This window comes from Phalacrocorax aristotelis, chromosome 3 (genome assembly GCF_949628215.1).
Source record: "Phalacrocorax aristotelis chromosome 3, bGulAri2.1, whole genome shotgun sequence".
NCBI lineage: Eukaryota > Metazoa > Chordata > Aves > Suliformes > Phalacrocoracidae > Phalacrocorax > Phalacrocorax aristotelis.
The window spans coordinates 6,893,668-6,905,755 of record NC_134278.1 but is presented as its reverse complement, the minus strand read 5'-3'; the positions used below and the strand labels follow the sequence as shown (position 1 = coordinate 6,905,755).

General features: G+C 43.0%; 1 protein-coding gene across 1 annotated transcript; it reads right to left on the bottom strand.

Moving 5' to 3' along the window:
• Positions 1-722: 722 nt before the first annotated feature.
• On the bottom strand, positions 723-11,965 carry TDRD6 (tudor domain containing 6). Its single transcript, XM_075086654.1, has 5 exons — positions 5,332-11,965; positions 4,760-4,878; positions 3,582-3,671; positions 2,707-2,764; positions 723-1,223 (listed from the first exon to the last, which is right to left on the bottom strand). Exons 1-5 carry the CDS (start codon positions 11,963-11,965, stop codon positions 1,162-1,164), a joined length of 6,963 nt encoding a protein of 2,320 aa, XP_074942755.1. The 3' UTR covers positions 723-1,161.
• Between the last annotated feature and the right edge of the window lie 123 nt (positions 11,966-12,088).

Here is a 12,088-nt window from a genome sequence, read left to right as displayed (position 1 = left end):
CATCATGTATTGTCTCTATTAAGGGAATCAACATGTAAGTGTCTGTTACGAAGTGAGCACTAACACTTGAGATCTACGGTCATACTCAGCCAGACTATTACATTGTCAGAGATCTTGGGTTTCTAAAACATTATGGCAGCATGAAAAATCCATAGCCTCTGAAGAGGAGGATGAACCTACGCTGTACAGGAGCATGGAACAGGACTGGAAAATAGAAACCCTTTCTGAACACATGAGGTGGAAAGTAAAAGGTGAGATAAGCTGCAGCTGTTATAAGGAGAAGTCCTTACTGTACTGTACACATGCAGCAGCAAAACCATTCTGCTCGGTCTGCTTCATATTTATAGGAAAAGCTTCATCTTTCATTAGTGCAATTAAGGCCATCTCATAAGTGCAAGTTCTGTCTTGTACACGACTGGGTGATGTTTCAAAGCATTCACCATACCTCACAGTACTCTAGAGAGCTGTTTAGGGTAACTGCAAAATGTGCATAGCTACATCTAGCTGCAGTAGTACAGTTAAAGACACTTGGTATGCACATAGCATTTGCGCTTATGCATAGGGAAAGAACACAAGTCATTAATGAAACATTGATCATTATATGCCAGCCAAAATTTTATTCCAGCTTCTTCCATTACTTTATAACGGCACCAAATGCAAGACTTCAACCCAAAACAACTGTGTTCCCCTACTGGGAAAAAAACTCCCCCCCCCCTCCCCCCCAAAGAAAAAGATACCCTCAACCTTTCTTAGAAAAAGAAAAGCCCCACACTTAACAATGCGACTTTTCAAAAAGCAAACATCAGAAAGCAGTATTGTGCAACACAGTAGCCTATACAGCAACTCACAAGAAACTTTTGTTCAAGAACCACCCACCAACAGTGAGATACGAGCTAGTGCACAGACACATTCAGTAAGAAGTGCCAGTCAAGAGGCAAATTCTTACTTAAGTAAAGAAAGTACAGCTATAAGAAGCCAAGCTGGCAGTAGCAGTCTACCAACAAGCACTATTCCTTGACAGGGAAGTACAGTAGTGACAGGCATTTGCTCAGTTAGGTAGAAACAACAGGCAGTGCTTTGCTTATATTCTTGTTCCCATGAAAACACGTTTGTGTACACAGGTACTTGTTCAGCTTCATGTGGTGAACATATCACTCGGTTTCAGGAGCTTTGGAGGACATGAGGATGTTCAGCTAAATCTGAAGTGCAGTCAGTTTGCTTTTCTACAGGGAAAAAGAACAGATTAGACCCATCAAGACGTTTCTAGAAACATGTACAGATGCATTAATATCTGAAGTCACAGCTCTACAAGGCTTCAGACTAAGTGTCATCAATATATTGGACCATATTAAAAGACCACACTTACACAAAGCTATCCTATAAGGATAAGACGGTTGAAACAATGTAACTGCCCAAGAAGAAGGAAGCAGTGCTCCCAGATTTCAGTTATGGTTTCCAGCCACTCCACCCCTCAGTGGGCTTAGCATAAGCCACTGCAGGAGTTTCTGCATCCTGTGGATCAGGTACTTTCTCCTCAGGCTGCCTTTCCAGACGGCGGCCCACATGTGCAGCAAGATCCAGTTCTGTGCCATGTGGTTGCATGGCCTTAGCTCTTGTTTTCTGTGCTGTTGCTGAGAGGGTGGGTACACCAATACCACGAAAAGTATTCAAGAACACAGACAGTGGGCAAATTCAGACAATAATTAGCAAACAAAGAGGGGTAAAAAACTAAAAGTGGTAAAAACTGTAAAAGTATTATCAGGAGCAGAAATAGCAAGATCAAGAATAATCCTGCATTTGAGTGATGCAATTGAGGGAGAATTTGTAGATTCACCAGTTTAACATTTTAATCAAGTTCTCTTAACTACGTTTTTGCCCAACAGGTAACAAGATCTCTCTTGCAGGCTTCATTATTTGTTACCCGTAAACCAGACATCTTTCAGTACAATTTTACTGAAATACAATTACCAATTCAATCACTGAAAACACCATGCTATCTCTGCTTAAGCTTAGTTCAGTCTCCATCAGGAAACCACTGGTCAAACATGGGAACAAGTTACCCAGAGAGGTTCTGGAGTCTCCATCCTTGGATAGATTCCAGACCTGAAAGGAAGGTCCTAAGCAACCTGATCTAGTTGACTCCGCTTTGAGTGCCTCCAAAGACCCCTTTCAACCAGAACCACTCTGATTCCATAGATTATAGAAATAGATAATGAAAAAGAACCTGTACTATTTTCTTTGGTACACAGGTGTTCACCAGTAAGACTTCAAAATTTTTAAGTAACAATAAAGAACTACACGCACTATTCACAAACTGTCCCTACAACAACTAAGATGGTGTTGTTATGGGTTTAGATTCATAGATCGAGATCTGTTAAGGGATTGGGGCATTCAAATCCCAAACTACAATGCCTAGTAGAGTCTGCCTAGCAGTCACTCACCTTGCCTCAGGAGGCTCATTCCACTAGGCTGAATGAATAAATACTAAACTGATTTCTAATCAAGACAGAGTAGCAGCTTTCATTGCATGTATTCACCATTAAACTGACAGTACATAAGCTAATGCTAAGAAAATTACAACTACAGTATTGAAGCTCAAAAGAAGTGTTACAACTGTATTTTCTAAAATAAAGCATTTTCTAGAAAATTATAAAGCATCCAAACACTGAGTACACAACGTCTTTGGGAGGTTTCAGGTAGACTTACCTTGAAGTAAGGACTCCTCTGGCAAGGACTGCGAGTCTTCTATTGCAGGGGTTATTGCCTGAACAGAAGGGGATTCCGTCAGGGAGCTGGCACTACTGCCAAGATAGTTTTCCATTGAGGTGCTTCCTTGAATACCAGACTAACTTTTTACATCAGCACTGCTGGACTCTTATTTATCACTGTTTTCCCCCCTTCTAACTCACTACAGGAGTCTTCTGACCACTTTTTGCTTTGATGCGAAAACTGCATGTGAAGAATGAACTGAAAATTCATTCTGTTATTGCCAGTAGCATGGCTGATGCCTGAGTTTTGGGTTCCAGGCGTGAGGTTTTCATTCTTTGGTACTTCGTGAAGAACACTGGTGAAAACCTTCTATCATTTCCTAATACTTTGTAACAGAAGTATTTTTCATGATTTACCAGTTAGTTCAATTTTTTATTAGCATGAGCTGTCAAAAGCCACATATCATCAGCATTCTCCTACAGTTCTTGATTAATAGTAATCTTCCAGTAACATTTCTTCCTTTGAGCTGTTTCCATTAATCTATTCCCAGACTAAATTCACAGTCCTCAGGCCAAATAGCTGACAATTTATATAAATCAATTTATGTGAACTATTTATATAGTGTCAGTTGTATAATAGATTTATACAAATTTCTATAGTCTCCATAGAGATCTATTAGAGAAGGAAGGACAATATGATGTCTTAAAGAAAAATTCTGTGTTTCTAGCAGTTGGCATGAATGCACAGATTTAGATTAATGATACTTTGCCTTTCTACTCTCATGATGACACAGGAAGAATCACAAGTAAAATCAGAGCACCCTTTCTAAAAATCAGTACTGTCCTGCCCAGTCCTCCACCACACTGCCATACCTCAGATGATCCGCGAGCCCAGTCAGGAATACCGTTCCAGACATTCACGGGGTCCACAATCTCCTCATCACCACTGGAGAGATTCAAGACCTGTAACAGACAGGGTCAAATCACATCTAGCACAGCAGTGGATCCTGAGAATACACTCAGCAAATAAGACATAGTAGTAGGAAAAAAGAATTGAGAACTTCCTGCCTTTCAGAAGGCTTTCAGTCTGGATCTTGCAAGGAAGAGCAAGTTAACCTCTAATAAAGCTGAATATCACTACTGAATCTGCTCAAGGATCTCCTGGGCTTCTAGCTGGAGTATGGTGTGAGAAAGGAAGGCTGGAAAACACCTACTAGACCAGAACTAGTAGGAAACTCATAAATAGGGCTATCACCACATACCTGACGCTCATCTGAATACAGCCAAGGTTAGCTGTAGATACCTAAGGAATCTACTAGCAAAAAAGCTGGCTTCCACGATCTCAGGCATTCAATCTTCAAAGAGGTTACTTTTATGAAATTATCTTTTGGATTTGCAACCTTAAATTACAACTTAAAGACCCTTTTATGTAAGTATAATGTCTGTGCATATGTGTAGATATACACACACTCCCCCTGAACTGCAGGAAGGCTTCTCATTTATCCCATAGCTTAAACAGCAGTAGATCTTGATCAGCCCATTAGATTATAATCTACTGCTAAAGGTAACTCCCACCAACCACTAATTCAGTACGCTTTTCACTGAAGTAGGAATGGCTGTGTATTCATTAATCACAGTATAATGTAAGTTTCTTCCCAAGTTTCTACTGTTCTAGCACTAATTCATCAAAACATTATTAAATAATGCCAAATTTCATGAGCTATTAATGATAACACAGCTCCATAGCAGAACATTAACTTGCAGGCCAGATACATACTCATGTGTGTGGTTCTATCTCAAACTGGAGCCAGATCCTTCAGTCTTCCTAGTCAATGAAGGGTAATAAGAAGTGAAGGGAATATTAAGTGCAGACATACAGCATCCACTTGGTTTGAGACACTGCTGTTTCTATGTAGTCTTTAAGTCCAGAACCAGCCTTTGCAATACTAAGTCTTAAATTCTGTAACAGACTTCTGTAAAATATTCAAAGTTTGGAGGAAGACCAAAGAAGGACCGAATCTTAAGAATGCAGACAGATTATTCAAACTTACCCTGGTACCTTTTTCAGATACCTCCAAAATGCGAGCCTCGCACCATTTTAGAGAGGTCCACACCACACATTTGGAACCAACAGCGAAGCCCTTCAGATTACAAGTATACTCATTGTGTTCTACAAAAATGACGATGTATCAATGAAGGAGGAAGAAAAGGGGAAAACACACAAAACACAAAAATAACCCCTCCAAAAACCTCAAATGCCTCACAGCCCTCCTTCCACCCTCCCCTGTCCCCTCCAAAGTACTTGTGCTTAATAAGTATTTGAAAATTAAAAATCTGTCATTGTGACCCATCTTGAAAATACATTTCTTGTTCAGAAAAACATTTCCAATCATAAAAATTATTAACCTCTCAAAGTAAGATTAGATGCCATTCGACTGTCACAGAATGCATGAGATATTCCACTTAGCCTGATGTCCATAACCCATTAAAGCATACTGACATTAACACTAATATAGTAACTTATTAGGGAATAAAAATCATGTTCGTACAAAAAAAAGTTATTCTCACGTTTCAATGTGCACAGCATTTTGATTGTTTAACTCCTTAAAATCAGATACTCTACCTGCACCGCAGTCAGGCAAGTTCTTATTCTGCTTTTCTTCTATTCCTTCATCTCCAGGCTTACACCCTGAAGACTGCACATGTGATTTTCCACATTCTTTAAATGAGTCATTCAAGTCTTGTTTCATCCATTCTTCCACATAACAGTCATCTTTCTTCTTCTGCCACTCCTTATGTTTCTCAACTTTGCAGTCACGTGATTTTACAGTGTAAACAGGCCTCTGAGTCGTTAAGTCTTTTCTAAGAAAAGACAGTTGACTTCCACTATTTGCAGAACTTCGCAGTGCACTGTGTTCCAACCCTAACAAGTCCTCCTCCCTATCCTCCTGGGATGGCTCCACATCAGGCAGCACCAGTTCCAGAAGCTGCTCAATTTCAGCACCTAGCATTGACAGCATGTCATGGGTCTTCAGGTCCAGCTGTTTCTCAGGTCTACCACCAGATGAAGGCAGCCTTAGGGCAAAAGGCTCTACTTCTATCCAATCTTCTTGTATAGCTTCTGCTTTATGAACTCCAGACAAATTAAATTCCAGTTTCTTTGCATTCTCTCCCAAAGCAAGCTTAACATCAGATGGAATCAGCTCTACTGTCTTCTGACCATCACTAACTGACGGCACCAAGTTGTCTTTCTCATTAAGTGATGGTAAGACTTCAAGGAATTTCAAAGCTGCCAACTCCCCTGTCTCCTCACTCACAACCGGCAGCTCAAACAATCCCTGTTCTGACACTTTCACTCTTGCTTTACCGCCCAAAGCTGTCTGCATTTCAAGTGACACTGTTTCCAGAGCTTCCTTTGTTTCTTTGCCAAAGGACTGCACTGGAAGTGCCTCTAGCTCCAGCATGAACTCTTTTAGATCATCATACGAAGACTGCATTTGTAATTGATCCAGTTCTACTACTGTCCCCATTTCATCACTGGAAGATGACTGCACCTGGAGTGCCAGCAATCTTTGCAGTTCTTTTTGTTTGTTTCCTAGGAAAAGGCTGGCTGCTGAAACACTGCCTGTCAGTTCTGCTTTCAGCTCAGCATCCTCTCGGAACAGTACTTCAGATAACTCTTGTTCTGCAGCTTTTATTTCACTCCCTAAAACATGCAAACTGCAGCTTCTTGTTAGTTCTAGTAATACATTGTTATCACTCTCTCCTTCAGATAGAGGTATCTCTTTATCAAAGTTGCTCTCATGCTCAGCTGTTTCACATCCATCATCAGCCTTCCCAGACATATACTCAATGGCTCCCACTGACACATTTGCTTCTACAGGGTTTGAACACCTAGAAGTTACACCCAGGAAAGGTTTGGAGCAAAGTAAAGCACTTTCACTTTCTTCTTGAGCTAATCCACAAACAGGAGTAGTTTCTCTTTTGAGACAAAGACCAATATCATTGTTTGAACATCTGTTTTCCTTTAAAGGGTTCTCAAGGTTTGAGAAAGTGTTACCACCAGTTCCTTTATTAGCCTTCCAAAAAGACTTCATCTCTTCATTAATACTCTTGCCAGAAGCTTCCAGTTTGACAACAGACAGAGGGACTTCAAAAGCTTTATCTTCCCAAGTTTCTATTACTTCAGCTTCTAATAAGAGGTCTTTGGTCATGTCATAAAACTTATCTTTTGCTTCAGTAAGCCATGAGCCCTCTGAGGGATTGAAACCTGACAAACAGCAAGCAAATGCTTGATTAGGTACTTTGAGCAATGCACATGGAATCTGTCTGACCATCTCCATGCTAACGGCTTCCTCACTTCCGTAATCCACATGTCTAACAACTACAGTGTCACCTTTTACACTGCTGACTTTAGCTCTGTAGAACTTTCCATCTTGACTATATTTTGCTAGACAAATATCACCATTTTGAATGACTGCAGATCTTGTATTAAAAGAGTTTAGTCCAAGGTTTTCAGCTTCCTCTATTTTTTCCTCTATGTAGCTCAGATCATCTGTATCCACACTGTGACTCCAAAAATATTCTGGACCATTTGCCACTGTGACATAAATTTTTACAGTCTGACCTGCCTCTGGAAACTTCCAGATAAGTGATTTACAATCAGTTACACTGGAAATTTCATTTTGTGCCTGAGAAGGCAAAGGCTCACACACAGTTACCATATCACTGTCCTCTCTCTCAAGTGTTTCTGTTGAACAAGATCTTTCCCTAGTTGCAAGATTTTCATCAGCTAAATCCACTGTTATTATACCTTGATTGTCACTGAGAATAACTTCCCATTTATCCTCAAACTTCTCTACAAATTCACACGTTAGTAGAACTTCACTTGTTCTTCTGGTGAAGTAAAGCACTGCTTTCTCTGCCCAGTCTGTACTTTTTTTGCATTTAAGTCCGCCTAGGAAGCAGTGAATGCTTATTGCTGGAATAGATAACAAGTTTTCAGGGAGTCTGTCTGCTTGATCAACATTAATTACTGAAGTATTACCATAATCAATATATTGTATACTTATCAAATTGTCAGAAGTCTTCTCTTTTACTACAGCTCGATACCACAGAGAGTCTTCTGAATAAACAGCACAGATTAAGTCTCCTGCTTGGAAGAGTTGTCCACAAGGGTTCTTTGCTTGTGTCCTATTGTTTAAGCATTCCGAAATGCTGTTAAGCTGAGCCTCATCACTTTCCAGTTGAACATAAAAATCTGACGGATCGTTTACATGAGACACATACACTAACACTTTAAGAGCTGGCACTATCTTCTGCTGCAGGAGATCAGATACATTTTTAAGCGTTATACATCTGCCTTCGGCATCAGATTTAATATCTGACTGTGTATTCATCTGGATGGAGAGCAGAGACTCCTCCCCCACTTTATTTAACAGAGAAGCATCCTTCTTACTGCTAAGCATTTCATCAGATTCTAGTAATCCAGCCACCAGATCTCCCTCTGTAGTAGGATGGAAAATGTTTACATCTTCTTTGAATTGCCTTTTGCTACTTCCCCCTCCTCCCTGGGCTTCTGATCTGCATTTTTTTCTTTCAAGAGGCCTACCTGCATTTAAAGGGCACTCTGCAGTCTCATTGCTCTCACTCACATCTATATTTCTAGAGCACAAAGTTTCACTTGCTACACGCTTACACACTCCTGTACTGTTTATTAAGCTTAACTCCTTCAGTTTTGCATTAATTTGAGTATTACCATCAAACAACTCAATCAACAATTTACCATCAGATTCCTTTGCTACTACTATCGCTTTTAATTGCCTTTCTAGGACAGCTTGCTTAAACCATGTTGTAGCTTCTTTGGGAACATTAGATATATCAGATAAGGAACACTTTATGGCCTGCATTGGCAAAAGCAAGACATCACAAGCATCACTGGGTAAAGGAAGCATATGATCTTTCTCTACTGTCTCTGTGTTCCCAAAATCCACAAAGAAGACTTCTGTATTAGGAGTTCTTTTAATAATTATTCCCCTGTACCAGTGATTGTCAGTATACTTTGCTAGGCACAAGCTCCCAGACTTTTGCGAGGTTTCTAAGCTGGTTATTGTTTCACTTAGGCGACTGATGTTATCGGTAAGCTGTGCTAAAACACCTGCACATCTTTCAAGTTGGCAGTAAAATGTCCACGGATCCTCAACATGCGTAATATAAACATCTTCCTCATTCCCAATTTTGATACCGTGCATAGAATAATAGTAAGAATGAAGCTGAACTGAGGATACTAGAGGCTTTTGAGGAGATACAGGTCTGGCCACACTTCTCTCGGTCAGAAACTGACAAGCACTCTGAAAAGGTGTCATTAAATCTACAACGTTAAATAGCTCCTTACTGTTTATCGAAGCCAAAGCAAATATTGTACACTTCAGTTCAAAGTGAGATGAAGTATCAACAAACTCCTGAAAAATCTTAATTGCTTTTTCATCCCAAGCAAAAGGATCCTGACCATTTGGTTGGATTAAGTTGTAAAGGCTGCACCTGAAAGCCTGAGCCTCTAACTTAAGAAAGTGTTCAGTAGTTGCACGGAGGTTTCTTAGAGAAACCAGCTCTCTGTTGCCATAGTCAACATATATGACTTCTACTTTTTCTGCAGAAGTAACTTCACTAATAATTAAAGCCCTGTACCATTTTTCATCCTCTGAGTACTGGGCTAAACATACAGAATCTGGCCAAGCATACAGGGGGGATGAATTTTTACAATAATCCTGGATTTCAGCCATTAACACCTTAAGGTCATGGCAATTTCTACTTAACTGACACCAAAAATAACTAGGATTTTCAACATATGACACAATGACATTAACTGTACTTCCCACTTCTAACTGACCTCCATAAGAGAAACCTGGCTTCATTTCCACATAATTCTGTCTCAAAGAGATAGGCAGGTTTTCCTGACCCTCATTCTTCTGAGCAGACAGAGATTCACTACTTTTAGACTTGTGAACAACACCAACAGGGTGCTTTCTGACCATCACAGCTGCATAAGGATTAAGTGCTGTATTACTTCTCTCTAGATCAGATTCTTCTCTGAGCCTCTTCTCTGCATTTATTTGCTTTTCCTCCCCAGCACATGCTGGGGAAGAAGTCTGGCTCACAGCTTTATCAGACAATTTCTCGAGAGTCTCAGGTATTTCACACCTCCGGTATTCAGCATACCCTCCCTGGGCCATGAGTTTACTTACACTTTTCTCTCCTAATTGGGACGGGTCGAAAATTTCAACCATGTATTTGTCACCCTGCACACTCAAAAAATGAACCTTTAGTCCCTTGTTCAGTACAATCTCTCTGAAGGCAGACAGTGATGCATCACTCCAACTCCCACTCAGAGCAGAGATACCTGCCAAACAACACTTCAGAGCTAAAGCAGGTAGTTCCCTGAACTGAGGGAGCAGCTCCTTTACCGCACACCGATCTACAGTTTCCGTATTGCCTCTGTCCATCAGGTGTAATTCTAACCCACTGTCCAGTACCCTGGTGATCACTGCTCGATAAAAGGCACCCTCGGTCCCACTGGCACAACAAAGGGTTCCAGGCTGTAAGTCCCAACCAGCACCATCCAGCTTCGTGGCGTGGGAGTAAAAATTCCACATGCTCTGCCTCAGCTGCCCGAGGAGCCGACGATGCTCATGGAGCTGCAGCCAGAACTCGGATGGGTCTTGGAGGTGGGAGACCCGCACATCATGGAACACACCCAACTTCAGACGCACACCAACTACAGGAGCAGAAGCCAAATCTCTGTGCATTAAAGCATCAAGAGGTGTCCCTGGTGGCAATTCCAGCTCTTCAGCTGTGGATTCTTCTACTTCCACCTGCTCCTGAGCCTCAGTTTGGCTGACCTGCATATGGCTATTCACCAGACAGCAAGCTTGCACCCCAAAAAGATGGTTCAAGTTGATGTTGTTTTCCCCATACAGGCTCACATAATAGAGATGCTCGAAGGAGTTAAAGGCTTTGATGTGAGCACTCACTCCTTTGCCTAGCACCAATGCTTTCAGCTTATCAATCTGCGATGGGGACCAGCTACAACCCCCATCTGAGATACCTTGAAGAGCACACGGATAAGTCACCACAGGCATGCGAAAACACTCAACAGGCAAATGGCGCAGGTTAGCTCTGGTCACAGTCTCCTTCCTGCCATAGTCCACAAAGATCACCAGAGCCACTTGCTGGTCCTGTTCCCCAGCAATAAGCTCCAGCAGGAGCGCACGGTACCACTGGCCATCTATGCCACGGGCAGCACAGGGTGAGCCCACTTTGGGTAGTAAGTCCTGCTCCCACCGGTCATAAGCATGGCGCATGGTATCAGAAAGGCAACGGATTTCCTGGGACAGGCTCTGCAACTGGCAGTAGATGAGGTGTGGGTCAGAGACGTGGGTCACTAGGACAGGCACTGTCACATCTGGATGAAGCCGTGGGTAGAAGTAATCCAAGGCAGGTGACACAGGGTGACATGAGAGCAAAGCATGGAGAAGCTGTGGTGCTGCAGAAGTTACAAGGGAGCATGCTGGAGGCTGCAGTTTGAGCTGGTTCCTTAAGTGACCATAAGTTAGGCAGCACCTGAGCACCTGAAAGAACCAACTGGGAGAGACCTGCCTGGCCAAGCCCAGGTGATGCATTTGGGCTGCAAGCTGGGGCAGCTCAAGCACTATGAGCTGTGGTGTCACCACCTCCTGCACCAGGCCTGACACTTCTTTGCCATGCAGATGGCTGAGAAACTCCATAGCCTCCACTGTCCAAGTGGAGAATGGAGCATCCCCACAGGCTGCCACCCTGGGGCCTCCAGCAGGCATGACATCAGACACAATACAGCCCAGCACCTCCGGTGGCAGGTGGAAGAGCTCCTTGCGGCCTCGCGCCAGGTAATAGGCAGACGTGACCACCGTGCAGCCCTCATCAAGCAGGAAAACACGGTAGTCCTGGCCACAGCGACTCACCACACAGCAGCGGTACCAGAGCCCAACCACCTCCACCAGACCCAGCTCTCCAGTGCACAGCTCAGCCCCACCAGCCACTGGCCCACTGGGACCTGGGACAGCCGCCAGCCGTGGCCCCACAGCTGCCTGGATCTCATGGCGAAGGCGGACGTAGTCAGCGCTGCGCTCCCCCAGCAGCCCCCACAGCCGTATGACAGGCACCTCTGGGCGCAGGCCCACCGCACAGACCCGCAGGGCCACGGAAGCACCAGGGCTGAGCATCCCTTTCTCACAGCTCAGGCTGCAGCTGCCACCACCACCCTCGCCTTCCTCAGGAGGCCTAAATAGCCACCCGCCCTCATAGGACACGCGCCGAGCGCGTGACCCGCGGGGAACAGTTATGCG

What these genes read in the sequence shown, in the direction of transcription:
- TDRD6 (XM_075086654.1), bottom strand. Translation starts at nt 11,965, where the DNA reads ATGCTCAGCCCTGGTGCTTCCGTGGCCCTGCGGGTCTGTGCGGTGGGC. An exon ending in CTTGCCTGACTGCGGTGCAG is followed by an intron (nt 4,879 to 5,331) that starts GTAGAGTATCTG and finishes TCATTTTTGTAG; the next exon opens with AACACAATGAGTATACTTGT. An exon ending in TATCTGAAAAAGGTACCAGG is followed by an intron (nt 3,672 to 4,759) that starts GTAAGTTTGAAT and finishes TGTCTGTTACAG; the next exon opens with GTCTTGAATCTCTCCAGTGG.